The following is a 22378-nucleotide window of genomic DNA, read 5'->3' on the forward strand; positions in this document are numbered from 1 at the left end:
GCCTGGGAATCACCTGTGAGGGAAGAAAAGGTTGACTGGGGGGGAATACAAATTTAAAATATAAATAGCAATTGGAGCAGTCCCTGAAGGACTGCCTGCTAAGGGTTTTTGAGGGGCGAAGGTTGAGCTACAAGGGGGGAAATTACCTCTGTTGAAGGCCACAGTCCTGCGCTTTGCACATGCGCAGAAGCGCCGAATTGCAACCTGCGCGGCACTGTGGGTTGCGAATGTGCTTCCCGCACAGATCACATTCGCAACCCGAGCGTCCACGGTAATCCCCATTGATCTAAGAGAGACTCGGTACGCAACCAAGCCCTAGATCTTGTTAAAAAGATCAACCAGTGCAATCTTAGGCATGGTTACTCAGAAGTAAGCCCCTTTGAGTTGAATGGGATTTATTCCTAGGAAAATGTGTATAGAATTCACAGCCCTGGTATCTTAATTCCTTACAGAATCAAAGAATTGTAGCGTTGGCAGGGGCCATCTAGTCCAAGCCCCCCGACAGTGCAGGATCCTAACCGAATGCATTTTAATTCAGTGATCTAATTCACTGGCATTGGCTTGCTCTCTTCCTCTTGCCCCCCCTCCCCCAGTTTCCTTGAAATGCAGCAAACTCTGGTTTGTGCAAACCATGGTTCTGAAAGCAAGGGTTGAAATACGATTTCAGATCCTGGTTGGAGAGGAAACAATGGCTTGCCCAAGCCACGTTTGGTCACTGTTGGTAAGCTCGTTAGCTGCAAACCAGAGGTGCAAGTTTTCCTTCTGCCTCTAATGTGGAGTGGGGAAGAAGAGAATCAGTGAATTATGGTCACTGTGGCTTATTCTTACCACTATGAGCCTTGATTTCTGGGAATGTCTTAACTGGCCCATCTTTATTCTAGTTATTCTAAATCAGGGGTGAGCAAATTTTTCAGCAGGGTCCACTGTCCCTCAGACCTTGTGGGGGGCCAGACTATATTTTTGAAAAAAAAATATGAATGAATTCCTATGCCCCACAAATAACCCAGAGGTGCATTTTAAATAAAAGGACACATTCTACTCATGTAAAAACACGCTGATTCCCGGACTGCCCGCGGGCCGGATTGAGAAGGCGATTGGGCCAGATCCGGCCCCCGGGCCTTAGTTTGACTACCCATGATCTAAGTTAAGGGTACCTATGCTTAACACGCTGATCGGAATTTGGGAGAAAATTAATTGTGCTTTGGCGATTCAGCTGCGATCGTTGCATTGCAAGCAGTTAGACTAGCTCTACAATTCTGTGACACCCGTCCTCAGAAAACCAGGCCATTTGTTAAACGGTGTGAAGCTGCCAGCTCTTTCAAACAAAGGAATTTAAAAGTTCTGGGGTACAGTATTTCGAGTGGATGGGATTTGAATCAGCACAAAAAGAGTTTTGTTCATCCGAGATGCACAACTGAAAAAAAGAGGAGTGTGTTTCATCTTGCTTTTGTGGCAGTTGACGGACGGAGGGGGAGGACCAAAAGGTATTGATTGTGACATGTACAGCAAAGAATGGAGAAGAAAACTGGTCTCTGCCCCCAAGGACCTTACAGTCAAGAACGAACTGCTGTTGGGGCATCACAGCTTGCTTTATAAATGTCATTCCCACCAATATGGCTGATGTTCTGATGGAGTGGGTTGGGGTGGTGTTTGTAGTCCCCAGGCCAGAAGGTTGATCTGTGCTGTATTTTTTTAAGTCCTAGTCTAGGCTACTGAACTTGGGTAGGGTTAAGACAAGACCTGTACATTGTAAGCAACCAAGTATCTGGCGGAGAAAAGGAAGAAATCGTATATTTTCAATACGCAGCCGTCAAATAAATATTTACTGTTTTATATTCCAGTTGATTTGTGTATGCTTGCACACAAGTAGGAATGGGATTGGGGCTGCTCTGATGGGAAGGGAGGCATTGCGCTGCCCGAGCCTCGCCACAGCCGCCGCTCTCGGCCCTCCTTCTCCGCCTTCCATGCCTCACCCACTGCGCACTGCTTCCCCACCACCACCGCCGAAGAACCCACAACTCAGGGGTTGCCCAGGCTCATGGAGAAAGGAGATAGAAGCCTTAGAGGAAGGGGGAATGTGGCGGCTGAGATCAAGGAAGCAAATCGCCATCGCTGCAGCATCAACGTCCCCAATGTGTAGTATTTATTTATTTATTTGAAGTGTCCCCGGATTCATTGGAAGAAATCTGGTAGCTTTACAATCTCAAGAGCTTTTCTTTCAACAATAGAAGAATTCTAGAAAGGGACATACAGTGGTGCCCCGCAAGACGGAAAACCCGCTAGACGAAAGGGTTTTCTGTTTTGGAGGTGCTTCGCAAAACTAATTTCCTATGGGCTTGCTTCGCAAGACGAAAATGTCTTGCGAGTTCCTGCGGGTTTTTTTTCCTTTCCCCCCCTTTTTCTAAGCCGCTAAGCCGCTTATCTGCTTATCCGATAAGCTGCTAATAGCGCTAATCTGCTAAGCCGTCAATGGTCGTGCTTTGCAAGACGAAAAAAACGCTAGACGAAGAGACTCGCGGAACGGATTAATTTCGTCTTGCGAGGCACCACTGTAGTTCAGTATTAGAGCGACTGCTTTGCATATAGAAGGTTCAGTCCCCAGTGTAGACATCGCTGGGCAGGATGGAGCGATGGTCAGCTTTCTGGATTCCTAGAATTGTAAGGCTGGGAAGAGAGAGAAAAGGGGAGATATTCCTTGTGGGGTTTCTGCCGGCAGGTGGCACTGCGGAGCTGAATTTAGCTGCTTTCCTCCTTCCAGAGCAAGGAACTGGATGTATTTTCAAAGCAGTTCCACCCTCTTAAAAGGTAAAGGGACCCCTGACCATTAGGTCCAGACGTGGCCGACTCTGGGGTTGCGGCGCTCATCTCGCTTTATTGGCCGAGGGAGCCGGCGTACAGCTTCCGGGTCATGTGGCCAGCATGACTAAGCTGCTTCTGGCGAACCAGAGCAGCGCATGGAAACGCCGTTTACCTTCCCGCCATAGCAGTACCTACTTATCTACTTGCACTTTGACGTGCTTTCGAACTGCTAGGTTGGCAGGAGCAGGGACCGAGCAACGGAAGCTCACCCCGTGTGGGGATTCAAACCGCCAAGCTTCTGATCGGCAAGCCCTAGGCTCTATGGTTTAACTCACAGCTCCACCCGCGTACCTATTCCACAGGGGGCAATTAGTTGCCTTCAGACTACATGGACCGTTCGTGAGCTGCATTCATGACCACTGTGCAGATCTGGCAATTATTGGTGCAGGAATCAGAGGCAGAAGGTTTGCAGTGGCAAAGACAAGCAGACGACAGGGTCACGTGAGAGTGACTTGGGGGCTTAAGACAGTGGGTCTTTTGGGGTGGACAACGTGCTGCTGTCCGCAGATGTGGCTGGCCTGCAGCTCCAGTCGGCCGCAGCCAATGTGACTGATGGCAATAATAATAGTAACAATAATAATTTATTATTTATACCCCACCCATCTGGCCAGGTTTCCCCAGCCACTCTGGGTGGCTTCCAACAGAATATTAAAATACAATGACCTATTAAACATTAAAAGCTTCCCTAAACAGGGCTGCCTTCCGATGTCTTCTAAAAGTCTGGTAGTTGTTTTTCTCTTTGACATCTGATGGAAGGGCATTCCACAGGGCGGGCACCACCACCGAGAAGGCCCTCTGCCTGGTTCCCTGTAACCTCACTTCTCGCAGCAAGGGAACCGCCAGAAGGCCCTCGGAGCTGGACCTCAGTGTCCGGGCTGAACTATGGGGGTGGAGACGCTCCTTCAGGGATACTGGACCAAGGCCGTTTAGGGCTTTAAAGGTCAGCACCAACACTTTGAATGGATGAATTGATGATGTTAGCAGCCTGGATAGCTCGGCTGGTTCGTGCGTGGTGCTGATGAACGCCAAGGTTGCAGTTGTGTTATAATCAAAGGCTGCTCCTTTTCCCTTATGGGGTACCCAAGAACCCTTGCAGAGTCCTTATGTAAGTTCTCTATCGGGAGGAGAAAATAACAAGAGGCCAACCAGAGAATATTGAGAAGCAAAGCAGCTAGTAAGCCTGATCTGTATTAAACTGTTGCAACAGGGTCCTCACTCACCACACGCAGGAGGGAGGAGGAACCCCGAACAATGGTGCGCAAGCCCTTATAGAGACTTTTGAAATTGCCCACCCTGTAGCCCAAGACCACCCCCAGAAACATCATACATACATCACAGAAGGATGCGGTCTACAGCAGAATCCTGCCTAACAGGATACCTGATAATGGTCACTGATTGCTTTTACCCAGGCATTCTGGCCATCCTTTTGTGATGGTAAATACTCAGTTCCTGAATCCAGGTCACAGGCTCACCCTGTTCATACACAGATACGCCCTTAAGACAGGATTTGTGAGCAAAGAGACAATGGGGAGGTTTCCCCATTTCCTTCCTCCTTGCAGAGAAACAGTTGAGGTCAATTTGGGAGAGTCAACATGGTTTCAGGATTGCTCTCCTGTACGATTTCAGACACGTGGTTTATATACTTATGTATGTGTTTGCCTTGTAAATTTATGAACATATGAGACCTTAGAATTCCTATTCACAATCCCCCCCTCTGGGGCTATAATTTTTCCTGAAAAAATAATAACTGCCCTACAAATAATAATCTGAGTTGTTTTGCAGAGGGTTGGACGGGTTTATCCTCGGGGTCTATGATTCCAACTCTACGAATCTCTGATTCTGTGTGTGTTGTGATCTGGCAACAGCTGGAGCTCAGCACATTGGCTAACGCTAAGGAACCGGTGCAAGGCGTACTAACAAGCTGTAGGTGCAGACGCAGCCGACACGAGTTCTCATGAGAATTTGTGCCCACAGGCCAAATGCAGGAAGAGTCACGCCTTGACATCTGGCTTGCACGGCTCAAGAGTTGCTGTTGCGAAGGGAAGCAAAAAACATGGGAAGGACTCAGTGCTGGCAACAATGGAATAGATGGACAAGTAACCCAACTAATTACAAGGCACCTTTTGCCTCCTTGAGGTGCTGTTTGTTATGTACTGAAGTTCTCACCCTGGGCCAGCAGGGGGATACCGCAGATAGTTTTCACTCAGGTCCACATATGCAAATAAGGGATTGAAAGTGACGTTCAGTGATTGGATAGTTGCAGAAAGTTGTTACAGTTGCGTTGTAGTGGAGCCCTATATAAGCAGGTTGGCTGAACCCTTCAGTTCAGTTCTGGCCTGTGAATAAACAAGAGCTGTTTGAAGAATCGCTGTGTCGTCTGATATGTTCACCCACAACTTAACACTGTTAGCCCAGCTTTGCTAAGTACAGTGGTACCTCAGGTTAAGTACTTAATTCGTTCTGGAGGTCCGTACTTAACCTGAAATTGTTCTTAACATGAAGCACCACTTTAGCTAATGGGGCCTCCTGCTGCCACCGTGCCACCGGAGCCCTATTTCTGTTCTCATCCTGAAGCAAAGTTCTTAACCTGAAGCATTATTTCTGGGTTAGCGGAGTCTGTAACCTGAAGCGTATGTAACCTGAAGCGTGTGTAACCTGAGGTACCACTGTACTGAAGGCCGAGGTCCAGTAGTTGTAAGTTTCATACAGTGTGGACACACTAATTTATTTATTTGCACAAATACGTATGTACTGCCCACTCACATAAGATAGGAAGGCAGACCGCAATAGGCAAATGCAAAAAAAGTTAGAGACTGCAGAAGCAATACGGAATAATAAGGACACAAAAAGAGGCTATCTAGTAAAGCATTTTGTTCTCTGGATGCCTGCAGAACTCGCAAGCAAAACCTGAGTATGACAATCCTCTTCTAAAAGTGTCCAAGTTGGTGGCCATCCCTGTCTCCAGTGGAAGGGAGTTCCATAGTTTCAACACTGCACCTGTGTGAAGGACTTTCTTTTCTCTGCCCTGAGAATCTCTCAACATCCCACTTCCTTGGAGGTCCACATTCTTGCTTCGGCAGAACGTATAGTAAAATTCGATGGATGTCCATGCGAAGCTGCTCTCTCTTGCTGCCTCCATGCAATGCACCATGTTGCAGACTTCTCTTTTGTCTAAGCCTGTGATGGCCAAACTTGGCCCTCCAGCTGTTTTGGGACTGCACCTCCCATCATCCCTAGCTAACAGGACCACGGATGATGGGAACTGTAGTCCCAAAACAACTTGAGGGTCAAGTTTGGCCATCAGTGGTCTAAGCGAAAAGCCCCCCAGTGCTGTGCCCTTTCCTCATAGCCGAGTCGCTCCATCCCCTCGACCACTCCTGTTTCCCTTGCCTGACCCTGTGATAGGAATTTTGAGGTCTTGTTGTTGTTGTTTAATCGTTTAGTCGTGTCCAGCTCTTTGTGACCCCCTGGACCAGAGCACGCCAGGCACTCCTGTCTTCCACTGCCTCCCGCAGTTTGGTCAAACTCATGCTCATAGCTTCGAGAACATTATCCAACCATCTCCTCCTTTGTCGTCCCTTCTTCTTGTGCCCTCCATCTTTCCCAACATCAGGGTCTTTTCCAGGGAGTCTTCTCTTCTCATGAGGTGGCCAAAGTCTTGGAGCCTCAGCTTCAGGATCTGTCCTTCCAGTGAGCACTCAGGGCTGATTTCCTTCAGAATGGATCGGTTGGATCTTCTTGCAGTCCATGGGACTCTCAAGAGTCTCCTCCAGCACCAGAATTCAAAAGCATCAATTCTTCAGCGATCAGCCTTCTTGATGGTCCAGCTTTCACTTCCATATATCACTACTGAGAAAACCATAGCTTGAACTATACGGACCTTTGTTGGCAAGGTGGTGTCTCTGCCTTTTTTTTTTTTTTTTTTAGGTCTTAGATATATGTTAAATGTTCATAAGTGCACCAACCAAGCACATACATAGATCAGCACAGAAAGACTAACCTGAAACCATTTTTTATTCCCAAACTGACCAAATGCAAGGTCAAAGGAAAATGGAAAAGACTGAAGCTGACAGACTATGCAGAACTGGACAGACTTAACTGGGAAAATCAGATATCTTCGAGACCAAAAGTTCATCAAGGACTGGGGGAAATTTGTTGAATATCTAAAAAGAATCTGTGATGTGCAAACAACGCTAGTGGGGTTTCAAGAAGCACTGTAAAAGCTGAGATATATTGTTAAAAAGAAATAGAAGTTGGAGAGAAGTTTAATGGCAATATCAACAGAAGAAATGCGTAATTGAGAGATAAATATGGATGATTGTCAGAGAAGCCGAAGGAAGTCCAAACAGAACTAAAACTGTGGAAATTTCGATAAGATTGTATATTTGTGTTGAAAAATTAATAAAAATTATTAAAAAAACAACAAAGGAAAATGGAAAAGCCTCCCCATTATTCATTGTCTATGAATAGGGTGTGAGCCTGTGACCTGGCTCAGGAACTACGTAAGTATTTATCATTACAAAAGACTGGCCAGGCTCCTCAGGCAATCCAATCAAGTGACCATTAAACAGGTAACCTGTCAGACGAGATAAAAACGCACTCAGATTTCTGCTGTAGACCGCCTTTTCTGTGATGTAGGTATGATGTATCTGGGGGGTAGTCTTAGGTTACACCCCTTCTGTGATGTATGTATGATGTATGGAGGGGTGGTCTGGAGCTCCAGGGCAGGGAATTTAAAATGTCTATATAAGGCCTTACGCACCATTGTTCTGGCTTCCTCCTCCTTCCTTTGTGTGGTGAGTGAGGACCCTGTTGCAACAGATCAATAAAGATCAGGCTTACTAGCTGCTTTGCTTCTCAATATTCTCTGCTTGGCCTCTGTTATTTTCTCCTACCAATAGGGAACCTACGTAAGGACTCTATATGGGCTCTTGGATACCCCATAAGGGGGAAAAGGATTTTTGTTTACAACAACCCTTTCCCTTGGCACATTGTGGCTGTGCAAAGAGGGGCCATAGTTTCTCCCAGACCGGTGGGCTTGCCCACATGCCACAAGCCTCTCTCCACCTGCGCATGTTTTTCTCCACTGATGTCTGAACTTTCCTTCCTGCGCCTTCGCTTGGCAGAGCTGCCTGTGTGAGAGAGAGAGATGTGGGTGTGAAGGAACGGACGCATTGCTAGACAAATATCTGTGAAGCAGAAGCCACGGGGAGGGTTTTCCGCTAAAGATGCTGCTCCTCTGCTGCCACGGAACTGCGCCATAAGCCCTTGTGAGTCACCTGCCTGGGAGGTGGGATGTTGAGTGCCTGCGGTTCTGCTTCTAATCCACAGATTAGAACTAATCCACAGATTTCCCCTCACTTTCCAGAATCTCTGGTGCGATTGGATTATGATGGAGGCTGTGGGTTGTGGTGGTGGAGTCTGTCTGAATAATAAGAATAAGAATAGGAATATTTATTTATACCCCGCCCTCCCAGGCCAGAGCCGGGCTCAGGGTGGCTAACACCAATAAAATCACAGTAAAAACATAATAGTAGTTAAAAGGGGGGGGGGGACCAATTTAAAATACAGTGGTACCTCGGGTTAAGTACTTAATTCGTTCTGGAGGTCCGTTCTTAACCTGAAACTGTTCTTAACCTGAAGCACCACTTTAGCTAATGGGGCCTCCCGCTGCTGCTGCTGCGCCGCCGGAGCATAATTTCTGTTCTCATCCTGAAGCAAAGTTCTTAACCCGAGGTAATATTTCTGGGTTGGCGGAGTCTGTAACCTGAAGCGTATGTAACCTGAAGCGTATGTAACCCGAGGTACCACTGTACAGGTTAAAATGCAATTTAAAATGCAGCCTCATTTTAAAGTAGCTGACAAATAAGGCCATAAGGGGAGGGAAACATAAGGGTCAGACCGAGTCCAAACCAAAGGCCAGGTGGAACAGCTCTGTCTTGCAGGCCCTGCGGAAAGATGTCAAGTCCGACAGGGCCCTAGTCTCTTGTGGGAGAGCATTCCACCAAGGGGCCAGCACTGAAAAGGCCCTGGCCCTGGTTGAGACCAATCTAACCTCCTTGAGGCTCGGGACCTCCAAAGTGTTGTTATTTGTGGACCTTAAGGTCCTCCATGGGACATACCAGGAGAGGCGGTCCCATAGGTATGAGGGTCCAAGGCCACATAGGGCTTTAAAGGTCAAAACCAGCACCTTAAACCTGACCCTGTACTCCAGTGGGAGCCAGGGCAGTGGATGATGACAAGAATGGGATATGAGCGAGAGAGAGAGAGAGAGAGAGATTGATAGAGATATAGCTAGAGGTATTTGTTGTTTAGTCGTCTTAGTCATGTTCGACTCTCCATGACCCCATGAATCAGAGCATGCCTTGGAAACACTTTGTTCTCAAAGCTTCTCCTTTTTTATCTCCACGGAGTTTTCTTGGCAGAATACTGGAGTGGATTGCCAGATCCTTCTTCAGGAGCTGGACTCGCAGGTGTCAGCAACCTTTTTCAGCCGTGGGTCGGTCCACCATCCCTCAGCCCATGTGGGGGGTTACAGATAGGTAGCCGTGTTGGTCTGCCATGGTCAAAACAAAATAAAAAAATTCCTTCCAGTAGCACCTTAAAGACCAACTGAGTTAGTTCTAGGTATGAGCTTTCGTGTGCATGCACACTTCTTCAGATACCCCCATGTGGGGGGTCAGACTATGTTTTGAAAAATAAAAATAAAAACGAACGAATTCCTATGCCCCACAAATTTTAAATAAAAGGGCACATTCTACTCATGTAAAAAGACGCTGATTCCCGGACCTTCCGCGGGCCGGATTGAGAAGGTGATTGGGCCAGATCCGGCCCCCGGGCCTTAGTTTGCCTACCCCTGAGCTAGAGGTATAAAGGTATAAAGGGACCCCTGACCATTAGGCACAGTCGCGGACGACTCTGGGGCTGCGGCGCTCATCTCGCTTTACTGGCTGAGGGAGCCAGCGTACAGCTTCCGAGACATGTGGCCAGCAGGACTAAGCCGCTTCTGGCGAACCGGAGCAGCGCACGGAAGCACCGTTTACCTTCCCGCCGGAGCGGTACCTATTTATCTACTTGCACTTTGACGTGCTTTCAAACTGCTAGGTTGGCAGGAGCAGGGACCGAGCAACGGGAGCTCACCCCGTTGTGGGGATTTGAACCGCCGACCTTCTGATCGGCAAGTCCTAGGCTCTGTGGTTTAACCCACAGCACCACCCGCGTCCCTAGCTAGAGGTACAGATAGATATAAATACCGTTAGCTATAGAGAGATTTAATTATTTACCATTTTATGTAATTAATTTCTGTACTGCCGCCCATCTATAAATCTCAGGGAGGTCCGCAGCATAAAAATATATGGAGAGACGGAAAAAGCTTCCACAAACTTTGGCTTTGACTTCTGTTCAAGATGTGTAAGAGAAACGAAGATGGAGAAGTTGCTTAGGAATTTGATAGGACTTTGGGAGGCCATGTCAATGGCCCGGGGGTCAGACTGGGTATAAGGAAGGGACCCACATTCTGGCCAAAAGACTCTGGGCTTAATGCTCAGTTGAAAAGGTCTTTTACAGGAGGATTCGGGAAGACCACGTTGTAAATGTGTGGGGCAGAGAAGAGAGGCAAGGACATCTCCCTGCCTGCACCCCGCTTTTGGCCTTTAATTGGGAGCTGAAGTGAGAGCCAAAGACACAAAATGCATAATAAAAACAACACATAATAACAATACAAAGAAGATACATAATAAAAAGGAGCAATAATGAAACAGTATCCCCCTCCCAGAGCTACCAGACCCTCCAAGTGTCTGGGACAGTCCCAGATATACAGAAGCCATCTTGGTCCCTGGTTTTTTTCTAGAGACAATTTTTATTAAAGAGTTTATTGGTTTACAAAAGTACATGCATTGTCTCTTTTTTCCAGGTCGTCGTCTTTTCTACAGACGTCCCTATTTTCATCAGAGGAATGTTGGGGGGAGTATGAGATATTGATTGACAGACAGATATATTAAGAGCTCTAGGCAGAGAGAGAGAGAGATGTTATTTTTTAAATTGGGTTTTATGAACAAGAATAATGTTATACAAATATGTATACCAAGTTGTCCAATGTCATCTGCATATCACAAAACAGAATAATAAATGTGGATAAAAATATCTACAATATTACGCATAGGTAAACTTGGCCCTCCAGATGTTTTGGAACTACAACTCCCATCATCCCTAGCTAACAGGACCAACGGTCAGGGATGGTGGGTGTTGTTGTTTAGTCCAGTGTTTCCCAAGCTTGTGCCTCCAGCTGTTTTTTGAACTACAACTCCCATCATCCCTGACTAGCAAGACCAGTGGCAAGGGATGATGGGAATTGTAGTCCAAAAACAGCTTGAGGCACAAGGTTGGGAAACACTGGTTTAGTCGTTTAATTGTGTCTGACTCTTCATGACCCCATGGACCAGAGCACGCCAGGCCCTCCTGTCTTCCACTGCCTCCCACAGTTTGGTCAGACTCAGGCTGGTCGCTTCGAGAACACTGTCCCACCATCTTGTCCTCTGTCGTCCCCTTCTTCTTGTGCCCTCCATCTTATTCTAAACAGAAGTTGGATGGCCACTGCTCATGGACTCTTTAGCTATGATTCCTGCAGGGCGTTGCGCTAGATGACCCTTAGAGATGACTCTACAATTCTATGAATTTCCAGCAACTGGTTTTCAGAGGTCTAATGCCGCTGGGGTCAGGGTTAGAGTACGATGGCAGCTGTTGCCCAGAACATATGGAGGGCATCAGGTTGGCAAAGGGTGATATACAGCGTTATCAGTGTCTCAAAAAAGCAAAACAAATCTGTTCCCAAGGCTCACTTACGCTAGCTACCATGGCAACCTGTGGCAAGGAGTTCCACAGGCCATTCCCCCGCCCAGCCCTCACCGAATGAAGAATCGTGTGCCTTTCCTGAATCCAGTAGGTAAGGAGAGTTGCTCGCCTTTGTTCCTAGAGTCTGAAACTTTGCTGTTGTTGTTGTTTAGTTGTTTAGTCGTGTCCGACTCTTTGTGACACCCTGGACCAGAGCACGCCAGGCACTCCTGTCTTCCACTGCCTCCTGCAGTTTGGTCAGACTCAAGTGAGATTAAAGAAAACATAAATTTTATGGAGAATTGCTAGATTATACTTAAATGAGTGGATATAAGATCGTAAACAAGTTGATAATTTGCTTGGAAAAACCTTTTAACGATGTAAATGGGAGCGGGAGACGTGAGGGAGTCCAAAGAAGTGATGAAACTACGTTGTGATAGAAGTAAGATTGTTTATTATTGGTGCATTTGTATTCAAAAACTCTAATAAATATTTATATATATATTAAAAAAAAGAGATCCGCGACTCAGTGTTTCCCAACCTTGTGCCTCAAGCTGTTTTTGGACTACAATTCCCATCATCCCTTGCCACTGGTCTTGCTAGTCAGGGATGATGGGAGTTGTAGTTTAAAAAAACAGCTGGAGGCACAAGCTTGGGAAACACTACGATTAGGAAGGAAAAGCGGGGGCGGGAGAGAAAGAGAGGTCAAGAACTCCAACCCCCAGCGTCCCCTGCGCGCCCCCTTCCCCGCCCCGCGATTGGACCCCGTGCTTGGCCCGCGGCGCCTGCCGGGAGCGGTAGTCCTCCTCCCCTCAGCCTCCCCCCTCCCCTCCGAGGACTGCAAGTCCCGTGAGCCCCCGCGCGGCGAGTGGGCGGGGCTTCGCCTGAGGGAGCGAGGGCGCGCGCGTCCGCCGGGCCGCCAGTGTGTGAGGCGAGCGCCGGCGCCGTCGTCGTCGTCGTCTTCCTCCTCCTGGTCCTGAGGCGGCGATGATGTCGGTGCGCGTGGCGGCCCCTCCGGCCGTGGAGCTGAAGGAGCTGGGCGGCGGGCCGCTGGACAAGGCCGGAGGAGGCGGAGGGGGGTCCGGGGCCTGCGCTCAGGCCGCCTCCGCGCCGCCCAACCCGCCGCCTCAGCCGCCCGCCGAGGCCGGCCCGCCGGCCCCCGCCAAGGCGCCTCAGGCCTCGGCCATGAAGCGCAGCGAGCCCGCGCCGGCTGCCTCTCGGGCCCCGCAGCAGCAGCAGCAGCAGCCGCCGCCTCGGCTGGCCGGCGACGGGGGCGACAGCAGCGGCGCGGGGAGCGGGCAGCTGGGCGAGGCCCTGGTCAGCCCCGACGGCACCGTCACCGAGGCGCCGCGCACCGTCAAGAAGGTACCTCGCCCCTTGCAGCGGGTTGGGCTAGATGACCCCGGGGGGCCCTTTCCAGGGAGAGGCGGCGCCCCGCCCTCTCCTTTTTTTTTAAAAAAATAAATTTTTATTTGTTTTCCAAACACATAATTAAAAACCAAAAATAAACCAACCATAAACATACAAACATATAAACATGTATAATTCCGTTATCTTGTTTTCATACACCTTCTTTCTCCGACTTCCCCGTACCTCCCTTTTACTGCATCCTTATTTTTTACATTTTTTACTGCATCCTTATTTTTTACATTTCTTTAGCAACTCTCAATAATTAATTACTTAATTCACTTTCATTACAATCCTTTTTCTTTAACTTATTAGTTACAGCTGCAATTCTCTATTTCTTATTCCCCGACGTCTAGCACTCCTCAATTTTACAATAATTTTTAAGATATATCTTGAATTTCTTCCAGTCTTCTTCCACTGTCTCTTTCCCCTGGTCACGAATTCTGCCGGTCATCTCTGCCAGTCCCATATATTCAGTCACCTTCGTCTGCCATTCTTCCAGAGTAGGTAGTTCTTGTGTCTTCCAATACTTTGCGAGAAGAATTCTTGCTGCTGTAGTCGCATACATAAAAAACGTCCTATCCTTCTTCGACACCAACTGGCCGACCATACCCAGGAGAAAAGCCTCAGGTTTCTTAGAAAACGTCCGCTTTAGGACTTTCTTAATTTCATTATAGATCATTTCCCAAAAGGCCTTAATCCTCGGGCAGGTCCACCAAAGGTGACCCGCCCTCTCCTACCCCCCCCCGCAGCCCCGTGTTTGGGTGCGCGTGTGTGAACGCAACCCAGAGGCAGGGAACTGGATAGAGCGTGGGGCTGATAAGGCCGAGGTGGCAGGTTCCTGCCCCGCAGGTGGGGTTGTCCTATACTGTATCCTCCCCCCCCGGCACGCCCTCTTTTTAAGGGGCAGAGTCGCCATAGAGACCCGTAGTTAAAAGTAGAAGTTGGCAAATGTGTCCTCTTTATATATAGATCTCTGGTGACAGAGCGTTCTGCCCAGTGGCGTAGCGTGGGGGGTGCAGGGGGGACCGGGCGCAACACCTGGGGGTTAGGGTTAGGGGGCGCAAATCCACGGGTTAGGGGCCGCAAATTACTTGCCTTGCCCCGGGTGCTGACAACCCACGCTACGCCACTGGTTCTGCCACGTCGAGGCCAGTGCTGAAAAGGCACTGAACTGTAGAGTCAGAAGGGACCGAAAGGATCATCCAGCCAAAATCCCTGCAATGCTGGAATATATATATATATATATATATATGCTGGAAAATATATATATATATATGCTGGAATATGTGTGTGTGTGTGTGTGTGTGTATGTATAAATATATATATATATATGCTGGAATATGTGTGTGTGTGTGTATGTATATATATATATATATATGCTTTCGTATATATATATATATAAATAATGCTGGAATATTGCAGGGGGTTCAGCTGGATGATCCTTCCTATCCCTTCTAACTCTACAGTTCAGTGCCTTTTCAGTACTGGCCCCGACGTGGTGGAACGCTCTTTCACAAGAGACTAGGGCCCTTCGGGACTTGACATCTGTCCGCAGGGCCTGCAAGACAGAGCTGTTCCGCCTGGCCTTTGGTTTCGACTCGGTCTGACCCTTATGTTTCCCTCCCCTTAGGGTCTTGATTTATCAGGTACTTTAAAATGAGGCTGCATTTTAAATTGCATTTTAACCTGTATTTTAAATTGGTTCCCCCCCTCTCTTTTCCCCCTATTATGTTTTTAGTGTGATTTTGTTGGTGTTAGCCGCCCTGAGCCCGGCTCTGGCCGGGGAGGGCAGGGTATAAATAAAATTAATTATTAATATTACAGTGGTGCCTCGCAAGACGAAATTAATTCGTTCCGCGAGTTTTTTCGTCTTGCGATTTTTTCGTCTTGCGAAGCACGGACTTTGGGAGAGCTTCAAAAATCACCAAAGTCTTCAAAAACCTCCAAAAAGGCTACCACACCGCGTGCTATGAGTTGCTCCTCGAAGTGAATGTACGGTTTTAAGAAAAAGGAAACAAACTTGCAAGACAAAGGAAACAAACTTGCAAGACGTTTTCGTCTTGCGAAGCAAGCCCATAGGGAAATCCGTCTTGCGAAGCAACTCAAAAAACGAAAAACTCTTTCGTTTTGCGAGTTTTTCGTCTTACGAGGCATTCATCTTGCGAGGTACCACTGTATTATTCTATGATTCTAAGAGCCTGGCTGCAGGATCAAGTCCCAGTGGGCCTCATCTTAAGTCCAGCACACTCTCCTCACCGTGGCAAGACAGATTTCCTGCATTGCAAGGGGTGGGCTAGGCTAGATGGCCGTTTGCGATCCCCTACCCACCCTGCAGCTGATTCTATGACGGAAATCCTTCCCTCTTTTGCGTGTGGGTGGGCACAGCCCCGTCCTGTTAGGCTCTGGTGCTCAAAAGTTCCAATTCTTCCTGTTCTTCACCCTTCCTTCAGCAGGGCTTTTGTTCTCCTGGGTTAAGAGGTGTAGGAGGGAAGGCCAGCCCCCTGGGTCCCTGCAAGTGCAATAATTAAAAAAAATAATTTAAAATTATTATTCTTTATGTGCCACCCATCTGACTCTGTTGCCCCATCTGCTCTGGGTGGCTTGTAACAAATGAAGTGCAGGCTGCTCTAAAACCTTCCAGAGCTGCTGCTGGTCAGTGTAGGCCGTACTGAGGAAGACAGAGCAGTGTATCTGCCTCAATATAAGGCTCCTTCCTGTGTTTCTGCTTTGGAAGGGCTATGGCTCACAGGCAGAGCATCTTCTTTGCATCCAGAAGAGCCTTGGTTCTGTCCCCCGTGGCATCTCCAGGTCACGCTGGGAAGGAAACCTTCGGGGGACAATACTAAGCTAGATGGATCAATGTCTTTAAGCTCCCCATGTTCCTGTTTGCGAAGGTTTGTAGCTAGATGGCAGAGCTCCTGCTTTGCGTCCAGAAAGTCTAGGCAGAGGACCTTCTTGGCGTTGGTGCCCTCCCTGTGGAACGCCCTCCCATCAGATGTCAGGGAGATAAAGAATCACACAACTTTCAAAAAACATCTGAAGCCCTGTTCAGGGGACATTTTATTATTTTTTATATTTTGCTGGAAGCCACCCAGACAGGCTGGGGAAACCCAGCTAGATGGGCAGGGTATAAACAATAAAATTATTATTATTATTATTATTATTATTATTAAGGTTCCCAGGTTCAGCTTTGAATGTCGGTGTCAACAATACAGAGTTGGTGGGTTTGATATAAGATAGCCTGTGACTGCTGGACTCCATGTTAGCTGGGGTGTGTTAATAATTAAATAATTATTTATACCCTGCCCATCTGGCTAGGTTTCCCCAGCCATTCTGGGCAGCTCCCAAAAGAATATTAAAAACATGATAAATACATCAAACTTTAAAAACCTCCCTAAACAGAGAGTCCTGAATGGAGGGCACCAGGTCAGGAAAGGCTGCACTAGTTCTTCCACTCATAGTTCCTTTAAATTAAATACATTCTTTGTAGTTTCTTCACCCCCTGGCCTCCTAACCCAGAAATTCCTGAGGAATTAGCCTAAGTGCAGGAGAAAGGCGTTCTGTGAAGAGTCCCCATTCCTCCCTTTAATAATTGGAGCAATGTAAAGAATGGGGCCCCCTGATCCACCTTCTCACCCTCCCAACTCATGAAGCTCTTAACCACAATTGACAGAACGGTTCTAGAGAATATAATCACCATTCCCTTTTCTTGGGAACTGAGTGGTGTTAGAAGGAGTCTTTCTCTCTCTCTCTCTCTCTCTCTCTCTCTCTCTCTCTCTGTGTGTGTGTGTGTGTGTGTGTTTGTGTGTGTATTACAGCTATACAAATGCACACATATGTTGGTACCTTTTCCTTAGGTACCAGCTAAGGTCCTGCTTCTCTAGGAGGAGTAAGACTGTTGCTGTCCTCAAAAGTCCATTAGAAAGGGTTATTTCTCCTCCCTTCCCATTTACATTCTTTGGATTTTTTGATCCAATCTTGCTTCTCTCAACAGGAACCTCCTTGCCAGATACTCTCAGAGCGTTTGAGGGCTACTTTATTTACCCTCCTTTTTCAGGACCTGCCTGTTTCTGAAATATCTGGTGGTTCTTGTACAGAGATGGTTTTCTTGTCTATTTGCTGATAGGGAGTAACAGATTTATTTGAGTATGGTCGCACAGCCTCTCCCCTCCTGCCTCTTTTTTTCCTAGCGGGAGATTCCAAGGCAGGTGGTGTTAGATCTCTATTTGCTGGGATCATTAACAATTTTTCTCTCCTTACATTTCCTTAGATGTGTTTTAGTCTACAATTTCAGTTACTCTCTACAGCAGACAATAATAATAATAATAATAATATAGGAAGCGGTATGAGTTCATCAGAGAAAATTCCCAGCAGCAGCAATATAATACCTTTATTTGAACCAACAGAAAGTAATGTAAAAAAAAACAAAGCTAGCTAGCTTTTGAGTTTCACAGAATTCTTCCAGTTCATCATTTACTGACTTTTAGTCCAAATAAAAGGTATTATGCAACTGCTGCTGTTGGGATTTCAATTATGCATGCTTCAGGTCAAAAGGTGCAAGAAGTACAGATCCTTGAGATGGGGAAAAATGAATTAGAATAGAATCATAGAATCCTAGAAGAGTTGGAAGAGACCACAAGGGCCATCGAGTCCAACCCCCTGCCAAGCAGGAAACACCATCAGAGCACTCCTGACATATGGTCGTCAAGCCTCTGCTTAAAGACCTCCAAAGAAGGAGACTCCACCACACTCCTTGGCAGCAAATTCCACTGTCGAACAGCTCTTACTGTCAGAAAGTTCTTCCTAATGTTTAGGTGGAATCTTCTTTCTTGTAGTTTGGAACCATTGCTCCGTGTCCGCTTCTCTGGAGCAGCAGAAAACAACCTTTCTCCCTCCTCTATGTGACATCCTTTTATATATTTAAACATGGCTATCATATCACCCCTTAACCTCCTCTTCTCCAGGCTAAACATGCCCAGCTCCCTTAGCCGTTCCTCATAAGGCATCGTTTCCAGGCCTTTGACCATTTTGGTTGCCCATTTTGGTTCAATCCTTGCCATTACTGTAGCAGCAAAGTGAATATCCAAGGAGGATATTCTACCTGTACTTATCTCCAGTTCCTAGTTTTTTAATGTGGTGAAAGTGTGCCCTTTCATCCTGAACTTCCTGCAACAAGACAGAACAGATTCTGTTAATTTAGAGATTTGTGCCTTTGTAGTAGGAGGTGAGATGCACTGAACCAGGAATGAATGCAGTACATTCTTTCTTATCCACAGTTTCATTGTGGGGCTTGTTCTAGTGATTGGAAGTGGGTGCACAGTTCTCAAATCCAGGCCCTGCTCTCCAAGGCACTATGAAGGTGACAGTAGCATAAATGCACTTTTACCAGCTTCATCTTGAACAATCAAAGGGCTTGTGTAACTGCCAGTCTAACACATCATTTGCAGGTAAAGCTATCTTAAGCACCAAAATGCTGTTTATTAGAAAGCAAGTCTGTTAAGATCTAAGCCAGTTTTTCAGGCCCCTTCCTAAAGATAGGAAGAATCCAGCTGGTCTTTGGAAGGAAAAATTGAGACACGCTGTTTCTACAGAAGGTAATGTGAACATGAAGAACTGCTTTGCTGAGATTCCTAGGGGGATCGGTCTGGCCACTGTATGTGAGAGAGAATGCTGGGCTATAGATGGGCATATGGATCTTAGCATATGAAATCCGTGTTCCTGCTAAACAGTTCTTAGTATTAAATGCTTCAGGTTTGGTAACACATACTTTCTGCTGTTTGTTGGCAAATGTGTTTTGATATTTTTAAAGGAATACTAATGACACAGTATATAAAACGGTAAAAGAAATATTTTTTCCCTAAAGCTTAAAGCACCGGAGATATATTTTGATTAGCTAAATGAAAATCATTCTGTTAAAAATCTGGTAATTCCATTCAAACAGTGTTGGTTAACATTTCTTCTTGCTTGAAATGTTGCTCCCTTTAATTGCAATGTTCTGAGGTAAGTGATGATCCTTCTGCAGCCAAAACGACACCACCCACCCACAAGCTGGAGGTGTTGACAACCTTTGGGAACTCCATGCTTTGCAGAAGTACATACAATGTGTACACACATGTGTACACACATATGCATATATGTAAGGTAGAAGGTAAACGTCCCCTGGATGGTTAAGTCCAGTCAAAGGCGACTATGGGGTGTGACACTCATCTTGCTTCAGGCCGAGAGAGCCGGCATTTGCCCATAGACAGTTTTCTGGGTCGTGCGGCCAGCATGACTAAACGGCTTCTGGCGCACAGAAACTGTGTTTACCTTCCCGCTGCAGCGGTACCTATTTATCTCCTTGCACTGGTGTGCTTTCAAACTCCTAAGTTGGCAGAAGCTAGGTTCACATATCCATATCTATATCACCTATATCTATATCTGGGAGCACAGGGAGGATTGAATATTTCCACAGAATAGTGGCAATGTGTGTGGAAGAATGGAATGGAGTTATCTAGTGGAAGACATGCCTGGCTGGAACCCTGAGCAGGAGCAGTCCATAGTGCAACATTTTGTTGTATATCTCACTTATTAGCAATCTAGACATACCTAGTCTAAATATAGATGAATAAAATATATTTCTTGCATATATAACAAGCAAATCTGATATCTGGGTTAGTATTGGTTTTGAGTCAAGCTGTTCAGTGGCGAAAGTACCTTTGTATCTCACCGCCTGCCTAAGATGTGGATAGTCAGCTACAGTTAACCTGTTGATGCACCTCCCAGTGATGAGCAAATGAGCAAATTCTGGTAGCCCAGGTACCTACAGATTAGATCAGAGCTTTCCAAACTTTTCAAGTTGGTGAGACACTTTTTGGACATGCATCATTTCGCGACATGGTACAGTGGTGCCCCGCAAGACGAATGCCTCGCAAGACGAAAAACCCGCAAGACGAAAGGGTTTTCCGTTTTTCGAGGCGCTTCGCAAGACGAATTTCCCTATGGGCTTGCTTCGCAAGACGAAAACGTCTTGTGAGTCTTGCGAGTTTTTTCGCTCCCCCCCCCTTTTTCTAAGCCGCTAATAGCCGCTAATAGTGCTAATCCGCTAAGCCGCTAATAGGGGTGCTTCGCAAGATGAAAAAACCGCAAGAAGAAGAAGAGACTCGCGGAACGAATTATTTTCGTCTTGCGAGGCACCACTGTAATTCAATTTTCGATCATTTCATGACGCAGTAGTTCAGTTTTACTAGCAAACTGGAGGTTAAACGAACCCTTTCCAGCCCCAGGAGAAGTGTGGGGAGCATACATGCGACACACCTACACACTGCAGCTGACACATTAACGTGTCATGACACACAGTTTGAAAAGCTTTGGATTAGATGTTGCTCACTTGCCACTAACTACCCTACTCTACCCTGCTGCTTCCATTACCACTTGCCTCCTTCCTTCCCAGGCTGTGTTCCCTATGCCTTCACCGTCATAAAGTAATAGACTAGCAGGAGAAAAATAATGAGGGTAATGAACTAACACATGTGGCTTTCACCCTGTATCGAAAATTTGATGAGTGACGGAAGTTGCAAGCAGGCAAAGCAAGGTGGAGGCCTTGCTTTCGCAAAATGACATTAGCAGGGGAACAGTAAAAGTGGTGAAATTTTGTGATGTATTGGTTGCAATGTAGGAAGTGGAACAAAGTTTATTGTGGACAGAGATGGAAAGATCATATAGCAGGGAGGATAAAAGGTCCATTTGATGTGAAAAGGTAACAGAGGGAAGATCATAAGCCTGGAGGCTTCCTTTTGTCTGGAAGACACCCAATGAAATGAAAGGGTGTCATTGGTTGTGCCAAAAGATATGAGGAAGAATGAATCATTTCTGATGCCTCACAAAGTTGCTATAAGTCATGGGTGACTAACTGGTGGCTCACAGATGTTGTGGGGCCCCAACCCCCATCAGCCCCAACCAGCAAGGCCAGGGATTTGTTTATTTATAAGATTTTGTACCTACCCTTCCCTATAATGTCCCAGGGTGGGTTGCGTCAATATAATAAACGATTATAAAAGAGATGAAACAATTGAAAAATAAAGCCATTCCAAATGGAGCAGAACAGTATAAATTCAATGGAAGAGATGTGTTCAATGAAATGGTGGGTCCCACAAAACAAAATACCTTCATTATGAGAACTATAGTCTGTCAACATCTGGGGGACCACATGTTAGCCATCCCTTCTATAAGTGGTAGAGAGAGAGGTATGAATTTGGGGAGAGGTAAAGAGGCAGGCGGGCGTGCTGACAACAGAGGGTGGCAGTGGACTGTCCTAGCTAGATAGTCCTTGATGAATTGGATCTGAAAGTGCTTAGTGGAACAACTGATGCTTGAACATTTAGAAGACAGAGCTGTTTGTGATGTCTTCACTTCTCCATATGTGCAATGAAACCTGAAATGAGCATTGCCTTCCCCCCACTGTTCAGATGAGACATTCCTGGATTGAGTGGGACTTCCCAGTACTAAAGCAAGCTTAAAAATGTCCTCATAGGCATCCTGATCAAATTTGCAGATGACACCAAACTGGGAGGGGTGGCTAACACCCCAGAGGACAGGATCACGCTTCAAAACGACCTTGACAGATTAGAGAACTGGGCCAAAACAAACAAGATGAATTTTAACAGGGAGAAATGTAAAGTATTGCATTTGGGCAAAAAAAATGAGAGGCACAAATACAAGATGGGTGACACCTGGCTTGAGAGCAGTACATGTGAAACGGATCTAGGAGTCTTGGTTGACCACAAACTTGACATGAGCCAACAGTGTGACGCGGCAGCTAAAAAAGCCAATGCAATTCTGGGCTGCATCAATAGGAGTATACCATCTAGATCAAGGGAAGTAATAGTGCCACTGTATTCTGCTCTGGTCAGACCTCACCTGGAGTACTGTGTCCAGTTCTGGGCACCACAGTTCAAGAAAGACACTGACAAACTGGAACGTGTCCAGAGGAGGGCAACCAAAATGGTCAAAGGCCTGGAAACAATGCCTTATGAGGAACGGCTAAGGGAGCTGGGCATGTTTAGCCTGGAGAAGAGGAGGTTAAGGGGTGATATGATAGCCATGTTCAAATATATAAAAGGATGTCACATAGAGGAGAGAGAAAGGTTGTTTTCTGCTGCTCCAGAGAAGCGGACACGGAGCAATGGTTCCAAACTACAAGAAAGAAGATTCCACCTAAACATTAGGAAGAACTTCCTGACAGTAAGAGCAGTTCGACAGTGGAATTTGCTGCCAAGGAGTGTGGTGGAGTCTCCTTCTT

The 22378-nt window shown here is 46.6% G+C and overlaps 1 protein-coding gene across 1 annotated transcript in view; it reads left to right on the forward strand.

Moving 5' to 3' along the window:
- The first annotated feature begins 12660 nt into the window (after positions 1-12660).
- The window catches only part of AHCYL2 (adenosylhomocysteinase like 2), a 101182-nt gene continuing 91464 nt past the window's right edge, over positions 12661-22378 (forward strand). Inside the window, exon 1 of the mRNA XM_081879907.1 lies at positions 12661-13053. Within this exon, the coding sequence (XP_081736033.1) occupies positions 12676-13053 (378 nt within the window). The 5' untranslated portion in view covers positions 12661-12675. The remainder of the gene's footprint in view (positions 13054-22378) is intronic.

Source organism: Podarcis erhardii (assembly GCF_964252035.2).
Source record: "Podarcis erhardii genome assembly, chromosome: 10".
NCBI lineage: Eukaryota > Metazoa > Chordata > Lepidosauria > Squamata > Lacertidae > Podarcis > Podarcis erhardii.